General features: G+C 43.3%; 2 protein-coding genes across 5 annotated transcripts in view; one reads left to right on the forward strand and one right to left on the reverse strand.

The window, feature by feature from the left end:
- rbks (ribokinase) overlaps positions 1 to 8,395 on the reverse strand; it is a 62,704-nt gene extending 54,309 nt beyond the window's left edge. The window contains exon 1 of the mRNA XM_063006770.1: positions 8,064 to 8,395. Coding sequence (XP_062862840.1) covers positions 8,064 to 8,361 — 298 coding nt within the window. The 5' untranslated portion in view covers positions 8,362 to 8,395. The remainder of the gene's footprint in view (positions 1 to 8,063) is intronic.
- The window catches only part of babam2 (BRISC and BRCA1 A complex member 2), a 148,173-nt gene that overhangs the window by 1,152 nt on the left and 122,670 nt on the right, over positions 1 to 24,351 (forward strand). For all 4 annotated transcript variants that reach the window (XM_063006776.1, XM_063006774.1, XM_063006778.1 and 1 more), the window contains 3 exons: positions 1,610 to 1,761; positions 1,884 to 1,960; positions 7,220 to 7,314. In XM_063006776.1, coding sequence (XP_062862846.1) covers positions 1,610 to 1,761; positions 1,884 to 1,960; positions 7,220 to 7,314 — 324 coding nt within the window. The remainder of the gene's footprint in view (positions 1 to 1,609; positions 1,762 to 1,883; positions 1,961 to 7,219; positions 7,315 to 24,351) is intronic.

The following is a 24,351-nucleotide window of genomic DNA, read 5'->3' on the forward strand; positions in this document are numbered from 1 at the left end:
AACTCAACCATGGCCAAGACCAAAGAGCTGTCGAAGGACACCAGGAAGAAAATTGTAGACCTGCACCAGGCTGGGAAGAGTGAATCTACAATAGGCAGGCAGGTTGGTGTGAATAAATCAACTGTGGGAACAATTGTAAGAAAATGGAAGACATACAAGACCATTGATAATCTCCCTTGGGGTCAAGATCTCATCCCGTGGGGTCAAAATGATCATGAGAATGGTGAGCAAAAATCCCAGAACTACACGGAGGGACCTGATGAATGACCTGCAGAAAACTGGGACCAAAGTAACAAAGGCTACCATCAGTAACACACTACGCCGAGAGGGACTCAAATTCTGCAGTGCCAGGCGTGTCCCCCTGCTTAAGCCAGTACGTGTCCAGGCCCGTCTTTGCCAGAGAGCATATGGATGATCCAGAAGAGGATTGGGAGAATATCATGTGGTCAGATGAAACCAAAATGGAACTTTTTGGTAAAAACTCAACTCGTCGTGTTTGGAGGAAGAAGAATGCTGAGTAAACACCATACCTACTGTGAAGCATGGGGGTGGAAACATCGTGCTTTGGGGCTGTTTTTCTGCAAAGGGGACAGGACGACTGATCCGTGTTAAGGGAAGAATGAACGGGGCCATGTATCATGAGATTTTAAGCCAAAACCTCCTTCCATCAGTGAGAGCATTGAAGATGGAACGTGGCTGGGTCTTCCAGCATGACAATGATCCCAAACACACCGCTCGAGCAACGAAGGAGTGGCTCCGTAAAAAGCATTTCAAGGTCCTGGAGTGGCCTAGCCAGTCTCCAGACCTCAACCCCATAGAAAATTTGTGGAGTCCGTGTTGCCCAGCGACAGCCCCAAAACATCACTGCTCTAGAGGAGATCTGCATGGAGGAATGGGCCAAAATACCAGCTACAGTGTGTGCAAACCTGGTGAAGACTTACAGGAAACGTTTCACCTCTGTCATTGCCAACAAAGGTTATGTTACAAAGTATTGAGTTGAACTTTTGTTATTGACCAAATACTTATTTTCCACCATAATTTACAAATAAATTCTTTAAAAATCATACAATGTGATTTCCTGGATTTTTTTTTCTCATTTTGTCTCTCATAGTTGAAGTGTACCTATGATGAACATTACAGACCTCTCTCGTCTTTCTAAGTAGGAGAACCTGCACAATCAGTGGCTGACTAAATACTTTTTGACCCCACTGTATGTCAGGCTGATTGTAGTTACTCGTAGTTCACATGTTCAAAGTTAAATGCAGCAGATCTGGACTTATTTAATTTTTAGGTTAGTGATTTTTTGGTTCTTATCTGATGCATTGCTCAAATAGATGTCTGTCTGGTCATCTGTTTGTTTACTATTATTTTTTCAGTAGTACTATTAGTATTGTTCTTAGTCATCCCCACAATCTTTCACATGATACTATTTTGTGTTTACTGTGGGCTTTGATTGGTAGTAAAAATTGTAGTGCTCAATACTAGTTATGGATAAATTAGGAACATTCAGCATGATTTTGCAGTATTAAAACTAACAGCTTTCATTACAGCAGCAATCTCTTGATGTAATTCAGATAAACTCATATTGTTGTTATTTTACCCAAACCAGATCCTTCATTTAAAGATGAACAGCCTTTCACCAGAACTGGCTCTGAGCCGAATCTCTCCTGAACTGAGGCCTTTACTTTGCACCGTCGTACGCAATGGTCGTGTTGGTTTAGATTCCACTAACTGCCTGCGCATCACTGACCTTAAATCTGGGTGAGTTCATTTCACAGCATTCCACGTATGATGTTCATTCCCAGAAACATGCAGGGAAGGATGGGAAAAATACAGGACTTTGACTGTTTCTTTTGTATTTTCTTTTGTTTCCTCATGTCCAGTTGCACATCTCTGACACCTGCGCCCTGCTGTGACAGATTTAAACTGCACATCCCATATGCTGGAGAGACCCTCAAATGTAAGTCTAGCAAATCAGTGTAGTGTGTTGAAAAAGTATTTGCATCATGTTATGCAACACATACACCGATCAGCCATAACATTAAAACCACCTCTTTGTTTCTACACTCACTGTCTTTTATCAGCTTCACTTACCATATAGGAGCACTTTGTAGTTCTACAATTACTGACTGTAGTCCATCTGTTTCTCTACATACTTTTTAACCTGCTTTTACTCTGTTCTTCAATGGCCAGGACCACCACAGAGCAGGTATTATTTAGGTGGTGGATCATTCTCAGCACCTCAGGGACAATGACATGGTGGTGGTGTGATAGTGTGTGTTGTGCTGGTATGAGTGGATCAGAGTTTTTAAATACCGTGTCCACTCACTGTCCGCTCTATTAGACACTCCTACCTAGTTGGTCCACCTTGTAGATGTAAAGTCAGAGACGATCACTCATCTATTGCTGCTGTTTGAGTCGGTCATCTTTTTGACCTTCATCAGTGGTCACAGGACGCTGCCCACGGGGCGCTGTTGGCTGGATATTTTAGGTTGGTGGACTGTTCTCAGTCCAGCAGTGACAGTGAGGTGTTTAAAAGCTCCATCAGCGCTGCTGTATCTGATCCACTCATACCAGCACAACACACACTAACACACCACCACCATGTCAGTGTCACTGCAGTGCTGAGAATGATCCACCACCTAAATAATACCTGCTCTGTGGTGGTCCTGTGGGGGTCCTGACCATTGAAGAACAGCATGAAAGTGAAACAGATTGGACTACAGTCAGTAATTGTAGAACTACAAAGTGCTTCTATTTGGTAAATGGAGCTGATAAAATGAACAGTGTGTGTAGAAACAAGGAGGTGGTTTTAATGTTATGGCTGATAGGTGTATCACCTATGGGTGAAAGTAATTTCTTCCATAACATTTTGACCCACTGTTTTTCAAAGAATTGCTTTCATTAGTCCACATTTAAGTCACTGAGTCTGAATTCCCATCCAGCATGTTAATGGGGTTTGGGTCGGGACACAGCCCCATGTTTCTCTCTCAGTGGCACTGATGTGCATGTGAGATCTGCAGCTCCAGTCTTATTTCAGATATCTAATGTCAGCTGTTAAATGATCTTTTAAATGACCAACAGCATAATCAAACAAGAGTTCATTTTACCGATTATGGGTTATTCGTCAAGATTCCTAGTCAATGACTTTCTGTCTTATCTGGAGTTTCTTTGGAAGGTGTATTATTGTTATAAATGTTTATTCTGTCTCCTGGCGACCAGATAAACAGTGTTTCTACAGAATTTCCTGTCCTCAGTTTGGGTCTTCAGGCTTCCTACTTATTGTATCTCTAATTGTATCCATCCATCTTATTGCTGGTCGTCTTCTTCCTTGTTTCCTTTTAGGTCTTTCAAGCATAATTGCCTTTTTTTCTAAGAAATAAGTTCTTCTCATAATGTGTCCAAAATAAGGTTAGACGCTCATGATTTAAATAATAATAAACACAAAGTTTTCTTGTTTGGGTTAGAATCTTAGACTGCGGCTCTATACAGAGATATGCAGAGATGCTGGTTGATAAGATTTCTTACTCAATACAGTCTGACACCGGCAGCATTAATCGAAAAATGACTTCTTTGTCAGTCACCGGTTAATCGATGAATCCCTAGTATTAAAAAGAAATAATGATATAAATAGCAAGAATGAATCCAATATGGCCGCTCAAGTGGCACAGCGGTAAAAACACACTCTGTAACCAGAACTGGGATCTCGAATACATTGTATCGAATCTCAGCTCTGCCTGCCGGCTAGGCTGAGCGGCCACATGAACAACGATTGGCCTGTGGTTCAGATATGGGTGGGATTAAGCCGGATAGGGTCTCTCTGTCATAACTAATGCAATTACGACCTCTGCTGGCTGATTGATGGCGCCTGCGCAGAGATGAGAAAAGAGTGCTCTCAGGGTGTGTCTCTCCGTACACAACGCTGAGCTGCACTGCGCTCGTCAAAGTGTAGGTGATAAGATGCATACGGCATGCTGCCCACGTGTTGGAGGGGGCGTGAGTTAGCTTCGTTCTTCTCAATCGGAGTGGGGATCGGCATTGGTGGAGAGGAAGCACGACGCAATCAGGCAATTGGACGCGCTAAAAGGGAGAAAAAGGGGAGAAAATGCATTAAGAAAAAAGAATGGATCCAATACACTTCCAAGACTTTGACCACTCAAGGTCTAGAGACGTGGGAAATTCATACAATTGTAGTGATGATTACTTAGCATTTTTTATTAATCATCATTAATTATGTTAATGCTCCCAGAATCAAAGGATTTGGAAGGGAAAATCAGAATGACAGAATGCCGTTTAGGTTTTTGGCAGGAAGAAAAAAGCTTGATTCAGAGTTTTTGTAGAGGAAAAAATAATGATTTGAGTTATGTTGAGTTGAGTGATATGTAAAGACCTTGTGAGTATTGACAGTCAATTCATTTCTACCACACTTAAGCATGGAGGTTGAGGGCACTCAAGTGGTGCAGTGGCCTAATGCACAAATCCACCACTGGTGTGAACCTGAGCTATTAAGTTTGAATCCTAGCTGTACTATCAACCAGTGGAGTGGGGGGGGGGGGCTTGTCCTTGTCCTCCTCTAGGTAGGGCGGCTGATTAAGGGTGGCAGTGCGTGGCTCTCAGCACCCTTGCAGGTATATAAAAGCAATCGGCAGCTGTACTTCTGCTGATTGTTGCTCATGACACATGACAGAGAAAGATCTAATTTGAACAACATTAATAAATAGAACATAATAGTTGAATAAAAAAAGCATGGAGGAAGAGAAGTCATGGTATAGAAGCCTTTTCAGCTGCTGGGACTGGTGAGCTGCTTTACTGTAAATCTTTACAGAAAGGCAATTCCATACAAACAGTTTGCTTCATCTATTTGTTCAGTTCTTGCAAAATTCTTGCTAATGATTTTTTGCCATTACAAGCTTCATATTTTGCGGTTTTGGTCTTGTCCCATTTTTTTTATCACAGCACTGTAGATCATTCCAACTAATCGGTCAGTTTTATGTAAACGTTACTCAATGATGGACTTTTACCTTTTACTCAACCACTAAAAGTAAGAATGTGTAAAACTGTCCAGCACAGACCACATGTGGTCACCACTCCCTGTCTTTTAGGAGGGATGCAGGCCATGACCCATCCGTGGTGCTGCTTACACTGGAAATCCTAAGTAAACACTTTTTACTGCTCCCAAGGCTCATGTCACTAACTGAAATGCAATAAACAGATTATTTTTGGATTAAAGACTAATCATCTAAAAGGTTTGTGTGACATGTTCTTCCACTTTTTACTTCTACTCTTTACTGTAGCATTAATATCTGTTTAATGCTCCCAAATAGGGTTAAATCATAATAATAACTCAGCACTGTGCTTAATTAAGATTTCTGGTAATTGTGTGAGTCACAAAGCAGTCAGTTAGCAATATGTCTGCTAAACGTGTTCTTTTGATTCAGGCCGGTTTGAAAAGGTCAGGAGCGCTAAACATGCATAACAGCTGAATTTGAATTGAGTAGATGTTTGCTGGTGCTTACGTGGTGCAGTGGTACTGGTGGGATTCAGGGTTCAAATTTTCAGCAGTGCTATTGGCCGGTTGGGCATCTACATGCAGACATCATTGACTGCGCCCATGTCTGTTACTGACAGGTGCAGTGTATCAGCTATCAGCCTGTTCTACCTTATCGATCAGAAAAATGAAACACAGTTGTCTGCCATTTAAACAGGGAAAATAAAACACTGAGATTTATTAATGCAAGTCCAAGAAGCATTTTAAAGTGTTAGCACTGTCGCCCTCACAGCAAGAAGGTCCTGGGTTCTATTCCTAGTTGGAGCGGCCCGGGTCCTTTCTGTATGGAGTTTGCATGTTCTCCACATGTCTGTGAGGGTTTCCTCCAGGAGCTTCGGTTTCCTCCCACAGTCCAAAGACATGCAAGTGAGGTGAACTGGTCATTAAAGTTGAACTGATACATTTTGTGTATTACCATTAACTACCTGTCCTGTCATGAATGTTACAAAAGTGTATAAAACATTATCAAAGTCAGCAGGTATATCTGTTTGATTATTCCAGCTAAAGTACAAAAATTGGTTTGTCAGTTTTTAAAAAATGACACATGAATTTACATGAAAATTTGATGTTTGTTTTTTGGCCCTGCCAGAAGCAATTTAGATTTTCAAAATCTTTTAATAATGATATGGACTGTAGATGGTAGACTGTGTGTATGCAGGGGTGGGGGGACTAGGCCTTGCAATGGAATGGTATTCTGTCCAGGGTATGTTACTGCATTGTGCTGAGGAAACTGGTCATGCCTCGTCACTTTGTGCTGGGTGGCACAATGGCTCATGGTGGGTAGCACTGACACCTCACAACAAGAAGGTCCTGGGTTCGATCCCCAGGTTGGGTGGCCCGGGTCCTTTCTGTGTGGAGTTTGCATGTTCTCACCGTGTCTGCGTGGGTTTCCTCCGGGTGCTTCGGTTTCCTCCCACAGTCCAAAGACATGCAAGTGAGATGAATTGGAGATACAAAATTGTCCATGACTGTGTTCGATATAACCTTGTGAACTGATGAACCTTGTGTAAAGATAAACTACCGTTCCTGTCATGAATGTAACCAAAGTGTAAAACATGACGTTAAAATCCTAATAAACAAACAAACACCACTTTGTGCCAAACTTCAGGAGAGAACTGCCAATCATTTACAAAAATCGTTTCTCAATGAGAAATTGCAAATAATTTATTCTGTATGTAATGTTGTAAAAATATTTTAAAAAATATCTCAGTCTTTCTAGGGTGGGTGGCATGGTGGCTAGGTGGGTAGCACTGTCGCATCACAACAAGAAGGTCCTGGGTCCGATTGCCAAGTTGAACAGTTCAGGTTCTTTCTGTGTGGTGTTTACATGGTTCCTCCCACAGTCCAAGTGAGCTGAATTGGAGTGTGTTGTAGGCATTAAATTCTAAGTGTAATATTTACAAAACAGCATAAAGTTGTTCAATGAAAACACTGGAAATCTTTTCTATGTACAGTACTTTTATTAGTTAAACTTTTATTAGTTAAACAGTTTCTATTAGTTTCTATTTGGAAATTAAGCTTATACATTCACAAATAAGCTATATTAACCTTCACACTTTAATTTTTTCTACCAAGCATGTCCTGAGGAATACATGTGTTTGTGTCACATAGGTACCTTGCTTTTTACTATTTGTGTACTATAAATGGCAACTGTTTGTGTTGTTCTGCCAGGGGACATCATCTTTAATGCCAAAGACCCCGAGCTGCCTCCTGACTTCATTTTCGGAGAGGATGTTGAATTCTTGCCAGAGCCGTCTGAATTGCCAGTAAGTCTATCTCAATAAAAGTTCTTATAAGCTTTCTTCTACATGTGGGGTGGCCTCACAGCAAGAAGATCCTGGGTTCGATTCCAGGTGGAGTGGTCCAGGTCCTTTCTGTATGCCTGGGTTTCCTCCGGGAGCTCCGGTTTCCTCCCAGTCTAAAGACATACAAGTGAGGTGAATTGGAGATACAAAATTGTCCATGACTGTGTTTGATATTAAAGACTTGTACTGATGAATCTTGTGTAAGCAGTAAGCTGTCCTGTCTCGAATGTAACCAAAGAGTGTAAAACAACCTAATAAAATAAAAATAAATCTTCTACATGTGATGTGACCCTAAATGGAAATGTGTCAGAAGTGTAGAATTTCCAGTTGTGTAAAAAAGTAATTCCACCTTTACTGATTGCTTTTGTTGGTGCATTTTTGTCACACTGAATGCAGCTTGTTCATTAAACAAAACATTTACATTTACACCATTTTATCCAAAGTAACTTACAATTATGACTGAACATGATTTAAGCAATTGAGGGTTAAGGGCCTTGCTCAGGGGACCAACAGTGGCATGTTGGTGGTGGTGGAGCTTGAACCGGCAACCTTCTGATTACTAGTCCAGTACCTTAAAAACTGAGCTACCACTGAGCTACAAACCATGTCTTTGTACTAAAAAAATTGAGTAAAGACAAAGTACGTTTCCTAAATTGTATTGTGTCACTGAACAAAGCTATTCAGTCTATGTGCAAAAAGTAATTACTTACTTTGGGCGGGTGGGTAGCACTGTCGCCTCACAGCAAGAAGGTCTTGGGTTCGATCCCCAGGTGGGGCAGTCTGGGTCCTTTCTGTGTGGAGTTTGCATGTTCTCCCCGTGTTTGCCTGGATTTCCTCCGCGAGCTCTAGTTTCCTCCCACAGTCCAAAGACATGCAAGTGACGTGAATTGGAGATACAAAATTGTCCATAACTGTGTTTGACATTGAAAACTTGTACTGATGAATCTTGTGTAACCAGTAACTACCTGTCCTGTCATGAATGTAGTCACAGAGTGTAAAACATGACATTAAAATCCTAATATAAAATATAAAATAAATCTTCGACATTCGTCTGAAGTGTAGAATTTTCAGTGGTGTGAAAAAGTAATTCTACATTTACTGAACGCTTTTGTTGGTGCATGTTTGTCACACTGAATGCAGCTTGTTGATTAAACAAACCATGTCTTTGTACTATGAAAATCTGAGTAAAGACAAAGTGTGTTTCCTATAACAAAATTCTATTTATTTACTGAACAAAGCTATCCAGTCTTTACGCAATAAGTAATTACTTACACCTCAACTAAATGACTGGTTGCACTACCTTTAGCAACACTTATTGCATTGACATACCAACATACCTCAATTAGGTTCATCTCTGTATTTTGCGTGGCACGGTGGCTAAGTAGGTAGCACTGTCGCCTCACGGCAAGAAGGTCCTGGGATTGATTCCAGTAGGAGCGGTCCGGGTCCTTTCTGTGTGGAGTTTGCAATTGTCCATGACTGTGTTTGATATAACCTTGTGAGCTGATTAACTTTGTGTAATGAGTAACTACCGTTCCTGTCATGAATGTAACCAAAGTGTAAAACATGATGTTAAAATCCTAATAAACAAAATTTTGTTTTTGAGCTGTTAAGATGTGGACCTTGTTGTATTTTGGATTATTGATTTGCTGTATAACACAATTACACAAATGATGTAGTCGTGATGCAGCAAAAAAAAAAAAAACATAAGTTACTAAACCACCACCGTCAGTTTGACTGTTGAAAATAAATCAAGCATTTCATAGCAAGAGCATAGGGCCAGCTGTAGCCTAGTGGTAGCCTAGTGGTTGCCTAGTGGTTAAGGTATTGGACCAGTGATCAGAGGGTCTCTGGTTCAAGCCCCACCACTGCCAGGTTGCTGCTGTTGGGTCCTTGAACAAGGCCCTTAACCCTCAATTGCTCAGACTGTATACTGTAAAGGCATCTGCTTAATGCTGAAAATGTAAATAGCAAGATCATCATACAGTCAAAACATAATGACACCCAAAACACTTTCCAGTTATTATAGCTTTTGTCTAAGTAAATTTGGTGAAAAGGTTTTTGAATTATTTAGATCTTTATCCGGAGGTAGTATTCTTTATATCTTGAAGCTGGAATCACTGTAGTTAGTTGCCTGTCACTCTGTGCATGCACTACATAATATCACTTGCTGGCTACTTGAGCCTTGCAGCTCAAAAACAGCAATACAAGAAAACCTCAGACACCAAGTATGACGTTTATTTAACCACATCAAGGGTTAAGTGAATTTGTACTTTTTATTTTTATCTGGACTCTTTCTTCCCAACAACAGTTTTGTTTTTGCTTTTTACTACCAGCTTGCATATCTAAAAAGAGATATAACACAGCAGAACGTTCATGCCTTTTTATTTAGGTACCATGGAGTAAAGCAACAGAGAGTAAAGTTGTTTAGTCTTCTTTTGAAGTGGCTCATAAAATTAGATGGCTGGTATTGATATGTGCTGCTGAGTCAGCGCTCATGTTTGACTTTAAGGCTTGTTGTTTTTGTGTGCTGGTGAATTACATAAAAACTGCGTCTGCACTTTCCTTTGTAGAACACAGCAGGTTTAGATGATATGATGGAACTGAACCAGTGCTGCTTCCAGTCCTAGCATGTTTAAAAACAGGCCCTTCTTGTGAAGTGGGATTTTTTTTCCCTTTTTTTGAGTTGAGTTATTTTGTCTGGCGTCTTTTATTGTGTTTGTTTGCTCCAGCATTACTTAATGTTAGATTTTCCAAATGAAGCTACCTTGATTTAATTGCTCTCCAGTTGCACTGGTGCTTCAATAGGCTTGAGATTGATGGATTATTAATGCTTTTATTTGTCATATATACACAGGTCAGGCATAACGTTATGATCACCTCCTTGTTTCTACACTCGCTGTCCATTTTATCAGCTCCACTTACCATATAGGAGCACTTTGTAGTTCTACAATTACTGACTGTAGTCCATCTGTTTCTCTACATACTTTTTAGCCAACTTTCATGCTGTTCTTCAATGGTCAGGACTCCCACAGGACCACTACACAGCAGGTATTATTTAGGTGGTGGATCATTCTCAGCACTGCAGTGACACTGACGTGGTGGTGGTGCGTTAGTGTGTGTTGTGCTGGTATGAGTGGATCAAACACAGCAGTATGTAAAGAAACAGATGGACTACAGTCAGTGATTGTACATTTACATTTTCGGCATTTAGCAGACGTTTTTATTCAAAGCGACTTACAGTTGTGACAGTATACAATCTAAGCAATTGAGGGTTAAGGACCTTGCTTAAGGGCCCAACAGTGGCAACATGGCAGTGGTGAGGCTTGAACCGGCAACCTTTTGATTACTGGACCAGTACCTTAACCACTAGGCTACAGCTGCCCTAGCTGCCCTGATTGTAGAACTACAAAGTGCTTCTATATGGTAAGTGGAGCTGATAACATGGACAGTGAGTGTAGAAACAAGGACATGGTCATAATGTTATGCCTTAGTGGTGTACATGTACATGTGCAATGAATTTCTTTTCACTGGATAGTCCAGCTTGTTTGGAAGCTGGGATCAGAATGCAGGGTCAGCCATTGTACGGCACCCCCGGAGCCGACAGGGTTAAGGGCCTTGCTCAAGGTCCCAACAGTGGCTTACTGCTACAAGAAAGACAAAACAGTCCCTACTAAGATGTATTCATAGGCAGGGGTGGCACGGGGGCTCAGTGGGTAGCACTGTTACCTCACAGCAAGAAGGTCCTGGGTTCAGTTCCCAGGTGGGGTGGTCCCGGTCCTTTCTTTGTGGAGTTTGCATGTTCTTTCCGTGTCTGCGTGAGTTTCTTCCTGGAGTTCCAGTTTCCTCCCACAGTCCAAAGACGTGCAAGTGAGGTGTATTGGAGATACAAAATTGTCCATGACTGTGTTTGACATTAAAGACTTGAACTGATGAATTTTGTTTTGCCAGTAACTGCCTGTCCTGTCATGAATGTAACCAAAGTGTGTAAAACATGACGTTAAAATCCTAATAAATAAATAATCTGAGTCAGACTGAAGTGCCACCACTAAATATCTGTTGGATCGGACTTCCAAGCATTGTTACATTCTTTCTTCATACAGCACTCATCACATAAAGCTGCTGTTTTCTCTCTGTCCACAAACTACATGTTTTGCAGTTGTGTGTAGTATAAGCCCGGATTTGCCAGCTGTCAAACATGTCCAACAGACCGACCGTTGCAGGAGCCGCCTGAGGGCACTTGAGAAATTTCACAGACCAGCTATATTTCCAAATTGCACCTCTTTGGCTAAAAAAGGCAACGAACTGTGATTGTTTTTAGGAAATATGTGATACTTTTAAAATAGAAAGGCATTATGCTATTAAAAGTTTCCATCCTTTACATGTTGAAGGTTTAATGGGAAAGACCGAGCAGCAGACGTGCTCTAAAATTGGCATGTCTGGATAGTAGTTTGTCATTTTTCTCAGATTAGATCAAAGTTTGTTTAGGATTTAAGTCTTAAATTACATCATGTGTTTTGGGCAGAAATACATTGAAGACAAATCACTCTAATTCTGCTTTTTCAAGCAAAGTTAAACTTCTCAGCTCCTCGGCAGAAGAATCTGGTGTCTGACCTTGATGATAATTGAGTGCAAATGTCTGCTTCAGCTTTTTTTCTCTCAGAGATCAAAAAAATCCCCAGCTTGTGTAAGAAGCTTGCAAATGATGACGATTGCTCACTCTCTTCTAATTTCAGCTGGAAATAAGAAGGGGAAGCACATCCAAGCACATCAAGCACATGCTCCTGAATCTGGCAGCTGCTCTGAGGGACCTTGTCTATTTAACATGGTGTGCATTTGTACACTTTTGTCAGGGTCATTTTTCTGCATCTTGGCAGTTTTCTGTTTTCTGCAACATTGGAAGTTGTAGCCTTGCTGTTAAGGTACTGGACTAGTAATCAATAGGTCGCTGGTTCAAGCCCCACCACAGCAGTGTAAGTCGCTTTGAATAAAAAAGTGTCTGCTTAATGCTGAAAATGTAAAATGTAAATGTACAAAAATGTAAAAAGTTTTGTTTGTTTGTTTATTAGGATTTTAACGTCATGTTTCACACCTTGGTTACATTCATGACAGGGACGGTAGTTACTCATTACACAAGATTCATCAGTTCACAAGGTTATATCAAACACAGTCATGGACAATTTTGTATCTCCAATTCACCTCACATGCATGTCTTTGGACTGTGGGAGGAAACCGGAGCACCCGGAGTAAACCCACGCAGACACGGGGAGAACATGCAAACTCCACACAGAAAGGAATCTGGCAGCTGCCACCTGGGGATCGAACCCAGGACCTTCTTGCTGTGAGGTGACAGTGCTACCCACTTAGCCACCGTGCCGCCCCTAAATTACAAGTCCTAACTACACATGCTAAATGTAGTTAATAAAGATGCACTCCTGACAACTTTAGATGATAATGAGCAGAGTTCTGCCTTATACTGAAACCTGACGCAAAATAGCCACATCATTTATGGGAGAAAAAAAGAGAACTTTACACAGTTCCACGTCTGCAGAGATAAACATACAGTCAGACTTCATGCTGACACAAATTTGCCTTGGTTTCATAGTGTAACGGTTATGTGGGCTAGACTGACAGGAGGGGCGGACACAAATGCAGAGATGTGAAGAAAAGCAAGGATTTATTAATAATTAAAGATAATACAAAGGAATACAAACAAACATACAGGGCTAAACAGGCTAATTGGGCTAAACTAAACATGAAACACAAACCTAAACCCTAAACTAAGCTAAACAGGGACTAGACAGGACTGGACAGGACAAAACAGACTAAACTGGACTAAACAGACTAAACAGGCTAACGGACAGGCTAAACAGGCTAACGGGGCTAAACAGGCTAACGGACAGGCTAAACAGGCTAACGGGGCGAAACAGGCTAACGGGGCAAACAAACAGGCTAAACAGGCTAACGGGGCTAAACAGGCTAACGGGGCAAACAAACAGGCTAAACAGACTAAACAGGTTAACGGACAGGCTAAACAGGCTAACGGGGCTAAACAGGCTAACGGACCGGCTAAACAAAGACTAAACAGGCAAAACAGACTAAACAGGCTAACGGACAGGCTAAACAAAGTCTAAACAGGCTAAACAGGCTAACGGACAGGCTAAACAAAGACTAAACAGACTTACAGGGCAAACAGGGCAATCGGAGCAAACTGAGCAAACGGAGCAAACGGAGCAAACGGACAGAGTACCAGGAGCAGAGCAAACAGACGCAAACAGAGTTACCATGAACAAACAGACAGAGTTACCAGGAGCAAACAGACAGAGTTACCAGGAGCAAACAGACAGAGTTACCAGGAGCAAACAGACAGAGTTACACTCAATAATCTCCAACCAGCCTTTCCCTGAGCCTCTCCTAAATAGTAGCAGCTGGGGCTAATTAGCCCCAGCTAACCAATCAGGAGAGGGAGGCTGGTTGGAGACTGGGGAGAGAAGGGCGTGGCACACTGGAGCACAGGATCACCCTGAGGCTCCAAGCGTGACAGTAGGCCCCTCCCCGAAGGCACGACTCCTGGCGTGCCCAAATACAAAAACCAAAAACAAAAAGGAGGTCCTAAACCCTGAGGGGCAAGTTTGAAGTCATTAAAAATGTCCTCAGGCAGGCGTGATAAAAATGGTGGGACGCAGGCTGCCGACAGAAATCCAGAGGCGCAGTCGGGGAGCGCCGACGAGAGTTCAAAAGCGCCGTCGGGGGGCGCCAATGTGGGAACAGAAGCGCCATCTGGGGGCGTCATCTCGGAAACAGGAGCGCCATCTGGGAGTGCCGACGAGGAAACAGGAGCGCCGTCGGTGGGTGCCGATGAGAAAACAGAAGCACCTTCGAAGGACACCAACTCTGAAACAGGAGCGCCATCAGGGGGCGCCAACTCCGGAACAGAAGTGCCGTCGGAGGACACCCACTCAGGAACAGAAGTGCCGTCGGAAGACACCCACTCAGGAACAGAAGTGCCGTCGGAAGACACCAACTCAGGAACAGAAGTGCCGTCGGAGGACACCAACTCAGGAACAGAAGTGCCGTCGGAGGACACCAACTCAGGAACAGAAGCGCCGTCGGAAGACACCAACTCAGGAACAGAAGCGCCATCGGAAGACACCAACTCAGGAACAGAAGTGCCGTCGGAAGACACCAACTCAGGAACAGAAGTGCCGTCGGAGGACACCAACTCAGGAACAGAAGTGCCGTCGGAGGACACCAACTCAGGAACAGAAGTGCCATCGGAGAACACCAACTCAGGAACAGAAGTGCCATCGGGATGCGCCAACTCAGGAACAGGAGCGCCATCGGGATGCGCCAACTCAGGAACAGGAGCGCCATCGGGATGCGCCAACTCAGGAACAGAAATCAACTGCGGTGAGCCTGGCGAAGAGGCTTCGGGAGTCAGCTGCGGTGAGCCTGGCGAAGAGGCTTCGGGAGTCAGCTGCGGTGAGCCTGGCGAAGAGGCTTCGGGAGTCAGCTGCGGTGAGCCTGGCGAAGAGGCTTCGGGAGTCAGCTGCGGTGAGCCTGGCGAAGAGGCTTCGGGAGTCAGCTGCGGTGAGCCTGGCGAAGAGGCTTCGGGAGTCAGCTGCGGTGAGCCTGGCGAAGAGGCTTCGGGAGTCAGCTGCGGTGAGCCTGGCGAAGAGGCTTCGGGAGTCAGCTGCGGTGAGCCTGGCGAAGAGGCTTCGGGAGTCAGCTGCGGTGAGCCTGGCGAAGAGGCTTCGGGAGTCAGCTGCGGTGAGCCTGGCGAAGAGGCTTCGGGAGTCAGCTGCGGTGAGCCTGGCGAAGAGGCTTCGGGAGTCAGCTGCGGTGAGCCTGGCGAAGAGGCTTCGGGAGTCACTTGGGAAAACACTGGAGCAACGTCATTCAGCTGCGTGGACCCTGGAGAGGCGTCCGAAATCAGCTGCTTGGACCCTGGAGAGGCGTCAAAAGTCAGCTGCGAAAATACTGGAGAAACGTCATACAGCTGCGAGGACCCTGGAGAGGCGTCCGAAGTCAGCTGCGAAAACACTGGAGAAACGTCATTCAGCTGCGAGGACCCTCGAGAGGCGTCCAAAGTCAGCTGCGAAAACACTAGAGAGGCGTCCAAAGTCAGCTGCTTGGACCCTGGATATGCGTCAGAAGCCAGCTGTTTGGACCCTGGAGAAACTGGCCTCAGCTGCGAAAACACTGGAGAGGCGTCCGAAATCAGCTGCTTGGACCCTGGATATGCATCAGAAGCCAGCTGTTTGGACCCTGGAGAAACTGGACTCAGCTGCGAAAACACTGGAGAGGCGTCCGAAATCAGCTGCTTGGACCCTGGATATGCGTCAGAAGCCAGCTGTTTGGACCCTGGAGAAACTGGACTCAGCTGCGAAAACACTGGAGAGGCGTCCGAAATCAGCTGCTTGGACCCTGGATATGCATCAGAAGCCAGCTGTTTGGACCCTGGAGAAACTGGCCTCAGCTGCGAAAACACTGGAGAGGCGTCCGAAATCAGCTGCTTGGACCCTGGATATGCGTCAGAAGCCAGCTGTTTGGACCCTGGAGAAACTGGACTCAGCTGCGAAAACACTGGAGCCGGTGAACACACAGAAGGACCCCCGGAGCCCTTGGGGTCGTAACAGGAAACAGGACCTAAATAATTTTGGCTGGCTCCTAACGTGGACATGGGACGGTCACGAGCATTAGTAGCAGGCACTGGCACCCGGACCACATCAGCAGTGGGCACGGGGGAAAATTGAACTTCCCCAGTGGGCACTGGATGCCGGGTATGAGCTGCAGTGGGCGCTTTGCTGCGTGTAGCGCCTCCAATGGGCTTGGGAGGTTGGGAAAACGTCCCAACACCAGACCCGTAAGGGTTTTTTCCTGGGAATTGAGCTCGCATGAGGCCCTCAAACACCTTAACCGATTTCAGCTCAGCTCCCCTGTCAGACCAAAGCTGCCTAGCCCATTCACGAGCAGCACCCCTCAGTCTTGACATCATGAACAGAACCTTGTCTGTTTCAGCTGGCTGGGGGTCCAGAAGGTTCTGCAGGTAGAGCTGGCTCTGAAGAAGGAAGCCTCCGACAAATGAGTCGCCTCCATCATATGGAGTTGGCCTACTAAGCGGGAAGGTCTGAGGGAACCCCATGGAGTCAAAATCAGGGAACACCTGAACAAAAGACATCTCGCTGTGTCCTATATTAGGGAGATTATTCTGTAACGGTTATGTGGGCTAGACTGACAGGAGGGGCGGACACAAATGCAGAGATGTGAAGAAAAGCAAGGATTTATTAATAATTAAAGATAATACAAAGGAATACAAACAAACATACAGGGCTAAACAGGCTAATTGGGCTAAACTAAACATGAAACACAAACCTAAACCCTAAACTAAGCTAAACAGGGACTAGACAGGACTGGACAGGACAAAACAGACTAAACTGGACTAAACAGACTAAACAGGCTAACGGACAGGCTAAACAGGCTAACGGGGCTAAACAGGCTAACGGACAGGCTAAACAGGCTAACGGGGCGAAACAGGCTAACGGGGCAAACAAACAGGCTAAACAGGCTAACGGGGCTAAACAGGCTAACGGGGCAAACAAACAGGCTAAACAGACTAAACAGGTTAACGGACAGGCTAAACAGGCTAACGGGGCTAAACAGGCTAACGGACCGGTTAAACAAAGACTAAACAGGCAAAACAGACTAAACAGGCTAACGGACAGGCTAAACAAAGTCTAAACAGGCTAAACAGGCTAACGGACAGGCTAAACAAAGACTAAACAGACTTACAGGGCAAACAGGGCAATCGGAGCAAACAGAGCAAACGGAGCAAACGGAGCAAACGGAGCAAACGGAGCAAACGGACAGAGTACCAGGAGCAGAGCAAACAGACGCAAACAGAGTTACCATGAACAAACAGACAGAGTTACCATGAACAAACAGACAGAGTTACCATGAACAAACAGACAGAGTTACCATGAACAAACAGACAGAGTTACCATGAACAAACAGACAGAGTTACACTCAATAATCTCCAACCAGCCTTTCCCTGAGCCTCTCCTAAATAGTAGCAGCTGGGGCTAATTAGCCCCAGCTAACCAATCAGGAGAGGGAGGCTGGTTGGAGACTGGGGAGAGAAGGGCGTGGCACACTGGAGCACAGGATCACCCTGAGGCTCCAAGCGTGACACATAGCTTAATGTTTAATGGTTTTGTCATTCATGATTTAAATAATATATATGCATACTATAGATAAGATTATATAGGTATAATAAAGATAATATAGATACGTTTTCCTGTTTCGGTTAGAACTGAAGCGCTTTTTTAAAATTAGTTTGTGCAGCTAGCTAGTTCTGTGCATTAAGGGTGTAAGGGTGACGCTTAAATCAGCAGTCTAAACTCTCAGTAATTCCTCTCTCTTGGTTAAAATTAAGGATTACCCATTAGAGAAAAATCTTTTTAACTGACAGCATTGATTAAACAAGTTTGTTGTTACTTACCGGTGAAACCTTTTGGTGAAACTGTATTAGGCAAGCACAGTTTTCACGGTGGTTTTTTTTTTAACCCAAAGTCATCTGGGATGGACTTAAAGTTCTGTGGTCAAATGAGTCCCTGTTTGAGCTTGTTTTTGGGGAAAAAAATGGACGTCTGACCCTATGTATGAGAGAAAGTGGTAGCCTAGTGGGTAGGGCTTTGGGCAATCAATCGAAATGTCTTAGCTTTACCACATTGCCACTGTTGGGCCTTTAAGCAAGGCCCTTAACCCTTGCCGTCCCCCTGCGTTCTGACCCCAGCTTCCAAATAAGCTGGGATATGCAAAGAAAAAATTTCGTTGTACTGTACACCTGTATATGTATATATGACAATAAGGGCATTCTGTTCTATGTACCAGATGACAGATGAAAAATCCCATCCTGACTTACCAATGAAAAGTGCAAAAACCAGCATCTGTGATGGAATGGGGTGCATCAGTGCCCATATCATGGGTGATCATTATATTTGTGAAGGAACCATGGTTTCGTAGACTTTCGTAGACTTATATTGGTCTATTAGACACTCCTGCCTAGTTGGTTCACCTTGTAGATGTAAAGTCAGAGATGATCGCTCATCTATTGCTGCTGTTTGAGTTGGTCATCTTCTAGATCTTCATCAGTGGTCACAGGACGCCGCCCACGGGGTGCTGTTGGCTGGATATATTTTTGGTTGGTGGACTATTATCAGTCCAGCAGTGACAGTGAGGTGTTTAAAAACTTAATCAGCGCTGCTGTGTCTGATCCACTCATACCAGCACAACACACACTAACACACCACCACCATGTCAGTGTCACTGCAGTGCTGAGAATGATCCACCACCTAAATAATACCTGCTCTGTAGTGGTCCTGGGAGAGTCCTGACCATTGAAGAATGGCATGAAAAAGAGCTAACAAAGTATGCAGAGAAACAGATGGACTACAGTCAGTAATTGTAGAACTACAAAGTGCTTCTATATGGTAAGTGGAGCTAATAAAATGGACAGTGAGTGTAGAAACAAGGAGGTGGTTTTAATGCTATGGCTGATCGGTGTACATAGATGGCAGGTGCTTGACTCCAGTGGTAAACATGCCTCTGTCCCAGTTTTTATGAGTGTGTTGGAGGAATCAGTTTCTAGAATTAAGCTTGTCATTTTAAACACTGAAAATTGTCTGATAAATACAGGTTCAAGGTTCAATTTACTATATATCAAATTCATACATTCAAAGAATATAAGTTATGTTGTTTGCTGCCTTAATTTGTAGAGATTTAGAACATTGTGTGGCATCATGATCATAAGATAGATAGATAGATAGATAGATAGATAGATAGATAGATAGATAGATAGATAGATAGATAGATAGATAGATAGATAGATAGATAGATTCAACTTTATTGTCATTGCTCAGTACAAGGCAACGAAATGTAGTTAGCATCTACCAGAAATGAAAATAGTAGCACTGTGCAAAAAAAACAGAGAATATCAGTAAACATATGTCTATGATTAATATGAATATAAGTTATAACTATAGCTATTTACATATATGGAATTATATCTAGGTACATAGTACTATATACATAATAGCAATAATAACAATAAGCATATGAATAAAAATGGGTATGTATTATAATAATAACAGTAATAATAATAATGATTAGTTAGCTATACATTATAATTATAACAGTAATTATAAATAAAGATTAGTTAGGTATATATTAGTAATAACAGTAATAGTAATAAAGATGTGTAAATAATAACTGTACAGCTGTAACTATAACTATATAAGGATGGTGAAAATAACTATAACTACATACAGTGGGGGAAATAAGTATTTGATCCCCTGCTGATTTTGTAAGTTTACCCCCTTACAAAGACTCGAACAGTCTATAATTTTTATGGAAGGTTTATTTTAACAGAGAGAGACAGAATATCAACAAAAAATCCAGAAAAAAAACATTAAATAAAAGTTATGAATTAATTTGTATTTAATTAAGGGAAATAAGTATTTGACCCCCTACCAACCAGCAAGAATTCTGACCCCCACAGACCGGTTATGTGCCCATGAGGCACACAGATTAGTCCTGTCCCTGTATAAAAGACTCCTGTCACAGAATCAGCTTCTTCCGTTCAAATCTCTCGACCACCATGGGCAAGACCAAAGAGCTATCAAAGGACGTCAGGGACAAGATTGTAGACCTGCACAAGGCTGGAATGGGCTACAAGACCATCAGCAAGAAGCTTGGTGAGAAAGAGACCACTGTTGGTGCGATAATTCGAAAATGGAAGAAATACAAGATCACAGTCAATCACCCTCACTCTGGAGCTCCATGCAAGATCTCACCTGGTGGGGTAAGAATGATTCTGAGAAAGGTGAGGTCAGTCCAGAATTACACGGGAGGAGCTTGTCAATGATCTCAAGGGAGCTGGGAGCACAGTCACCAAGAAAACCATTAGTAACAGACTTCGCCGTAATGGATTGAGATCCTGCAGTGCCCGCAAAGTCCCTTTGCTTAAGAAGGCTCATGTACAGGCCCGTCTGAAGTTTGCCAATGAACACCTGAATGATTCAGAGAAAGCTTGGGAGAATGTGATATGGTCAGATGAGACCAAAATTGAGCTCTTTGGCATCAACTGCACTCGCCGTGTTTGGAGGCAGAGAAATGCCCAGTGGGGATGGTGTTCTGGGGGTCATATCCAGCATTTCTCTGCTCCCAGCTCCCTTGAGATCATTGACAAGCTCCTCCCGTGTAATTCTGGACTGACCTCACCTTTCTCAGAATCATTCTTACCCCACCAGGTGAGATCTTGCATGGAGCTCCAGAGTGAGGGTGATTGACTGTGATCTTGTATTTCTTCCATTTTCGAATTATCGCACCAACAGTGGTCTCTTTCTCACCAAGCTTCTTGCTGATGGTCTTGTAGCCCATTCCAGCCTTGTGCAGGTCTACAATCTTGTCCCTGACGTCCTTTGATAGCTCTTTGGTCTTGCCCATGGTGGTCGAGAGATTTGAACGGAAGAAGCTGATTCTGTGACAGGAGTCTTTTATACAGGGACAGGACTAATCTGTGTGCCTCATGGGCACATAACCGGTCTGTGGGGGTCAGAATTCTTGCTGGTTGGTAGGGGGTCAAATACTTATTTCCCTTAATTAAATACAAATTAATTTATAACTTTTATTTAATGTTTTTTTTCTGGATTTTTTGTTGATATTCTGTCTCTCTCTGTTAAAATAAACCTTCCATAAAAATTATAGACTGTTCGAGTCTTTGTAAGGGGGTAAACTTACAAAATCAGCAGGGGATCAAATACTTATTTCCCCCACTGTATATATGTATGACGGTTGTGTAAAGTGCAGGTGCTAATGATAAATAATTACAGCAGTATTATTATCTGTTAATCTGAGAAGTAAACAGCAGTTGCTTTGTTTTGCAGGTTGTTTTAGGGTTGCCAGTGTGCAGACTGACGCTGCAATAGACTTGTTTTTCACCTGGAAATAAACTGTGGGCTCATCTTGGATCCCTTTGTGAAATTCCTAACTTCTCAGTAAAATGTCTGTCCTTCGTTCAGTCTGACCTGAATATTATTAGCTGCTCAGCTTCATGTTGTTTTTTTGGCTCGAGTTGTGGAACAGAAAATAGAGCTGACACCCTCTTGTTTATGGCTGAAAACATCTTGACTTAATAAGGTCTGTTTCCAACATGGACTCAGATTCTGAAAGCTGGCAACATCCGTGCCTGCTTGTTTTTTTGAGGAATATTCTAGTCGGTACGTCGAGTCTCCAGATTTGTCAGCTTTGTTCTCGACCAGCATTGTGCAAGTTGGGGTGCATATTTAGACCGACGTCTTTCACTGACACATGACTTAGTCATTACATTCAAATACTATTCCATAAATTTTTATCCTCACTGTAAAACTGAAATTTGCTTTACCACAGTCAAATGACATCACACTGTACCCCCCATAAGTACTCAATGGAGGAGTGAAAACAACTCATCATTGTGCCTGATAACCCCCTAAATATAATGAGACACAAAATAGATCTGATCCCCTTTGTCATTAATGAACTGTAAGTGTGTTGTGGTAAAAAATCATCAATACATCAGCGTTCTTTCATGACACGTACTCTTGAGCATAATTCAGCTTTAACCTCAGGTCATAACTCATCCCTCAGACCTAACAGTGCTTCTTTGTGTCATCTTCTACACACTAATAATCAAGCAGTCAAATCAGTGGCCTCATTTTTATGCCTGAGGATCACAATTTCAATTCTTTTGCAACCAGCATAAGACGATGTTTATACACCGATCAGGCGTAACATTTTGACCACCTTTCTAATATTGTGTTGGCCCCCTTTTGCTGCCCCATACACAATAAACTGAGATGCACTGTGTATTCTGACATCTTTCTATCAGAACCAGCATTATCTTCATCAGCATTTTGAGCTACAGTAGCTCGTCTGTTGGATCGGGCCACACGGGCCAGCCTTCGCTCCCCACGTGCATCAATGAGCCTTGGCCGCCCATGACCCTGTCGCCGGTTTACCACTGTTCTCTCCTTGGACCCCTTTGATAGATACTGACCACTGCAGACCGGGAACACCCCACAAGAGCTGCAGTTTTGGAGATGCTCTAACCCAGTCGTCTAGCCATCACAATTTGGTCCTTGTCAAACTCGCTCAAATCCTTACGCTTGTCCATTTTTCCTGCTTCTAACACATCAACTTTGAGGATAAAATGTTCACTTGCTGCCTAATATATCCCACCCACTAACAGGTGCCGTGATGAAGAGATAATCAGTGTTCACTTCACCTGTCAGTGGTCATAATGTTATGCCTGGTCGGTGTATATTAAATTATATATTGTATACGAGGGTTCTTCACTTTATTTATTGAGAATTTCAGAAACAAATTACATCACTTCCCTACATTGTCACCTTTTGATGCATTTTTTTCCAGCATTGTATCTACTTTTTAATGCCATCAGCAAAAATATTTTTGTTTGAGCTTGTAACCACTGATGCGCCGCTGCTTTCACATCATCACTTGAAAATCTTCTTCCTCTTAAAGCTTCTTTGAGCATCCAAAAAGGTGGAAATCAGATGGCACTAAATCCAAACTATAAGCTCTCCCAGTCTCTCAGACACGCCCTACTACTCCTCCCACCCTCACTGTTATCAACAAAAATATAAGTGCAGAAACTTTTTGAAGATTTTTTTCTGATATTTTGTTAAGACTGGCATGCGAGTGGTGAAGCCGTCTATTTTGCCAGCCCACCACCGCTGAGATCTGTGTTTGTAGTCAGCGGTGCTATCAGCCAGCCAGGATGTCTACACATGGCCGAAGCCTTGCGATAGATTGGCGCATGTGTAGGGTATTCCAGCCTTGTGCCCAATGTTTCACCTGAAAAATGACTAATTGGTAATAATTCTACAATCACTGCAAATGTTTGATGGGCTCGGTGGTCGTCCACAGCAAGAAGGTCCTGGGTTTGATTCCCAAGTAAAGTGGTCTGGGTCCTTTCTGTGTGGAGTTTGCATGTTCTCCCCGTGTCAGTGTGGGTTTTCTCTGGGAGCTCCGGTTTCCTCCCACAGTCCAACACACAGTCCACAGTCCACAGTCCAGTAACATGCAGTCATATTAACTGGAGACACTAAATTGCCCTATAGGTGAATGGGTGTGGGTGTGTGTATTTGTATGTGTTTATGTGTGTGTGTGTGTGTGTGTGTCTGCCCTGCGATGGACTGGCGCCCGTTCAGGGTGTTACTGGGTGTGTTCGAAAACCTAGGGAGCTGCCTTGCTGTCTTACTGCCTACATGGGCAGCTGCCTCAGTAGAGAGGATTCTAATAAGTGATTGACTTATAAGGCAGGTTATTCGAACGTGCTACTTAGACAGCGATTCCATCGGATTTAGCATTTAGCATCTTGCCATTCAAACCAATGGGATGGGGTGGCACAGCACGCTAGCATGTCAACTAACGTCTCCCTTCGTGTACCGAAAACGGTTTCATTCGCTGACAAGCCCGAAGTTGCAAATAAAAACACATGTGCAAGTTTATACAAGTTAAAATAATAATAATTTATTTACGTTTGAAAGTAACTCCATTCGTTTCTCCGCCCCGTCAGCCATGTTTCTTTTATTTTTCTGTGAGAGAAGAGCTGCCGCACTGAATGCTGGGATTGCCTTGATCACTAAGGACGCTTCAGATGCTCACTCGTTCTTGAGTCAAAATAGCATTGAAATGTTAAGATACCTTACTAGTGAGGATATTAAGGCATCTAGGAATTCGAACAGCCTCATTCTCGGGAGCGCGCGTAGGATGACGTAAAAAGCTGTCTATGTAGAGAGCTCACTAGCTTTTCAAACACCCACTGTGTGCCTTGCTCCCATTGAAAAGCTGGGATAGGCTCCAGTGCCCCCCTCATTTACATTTACAGTTTCAGCATTTAGTGGATGCCTTTATCCAAAGCGACTTACAGTACTATTA

Source organism: Trichomycterus rosablanca, chromosome 13 (genome assembly GCF_030014385.1).
Source record: "Trichomycterus rosablanca isolate fTriRos1 chromosome 13, fTriRos1.hap1, whole genome shotgun sequence".
NCBI classification, from domain to species: domain Eukaryota; kingdom Metazoa; phylum Chordata; class Actinopteri; order Siluriformes; family Trichomycteridae; genus Trichomycterus; species Trichomycterus rosablanca.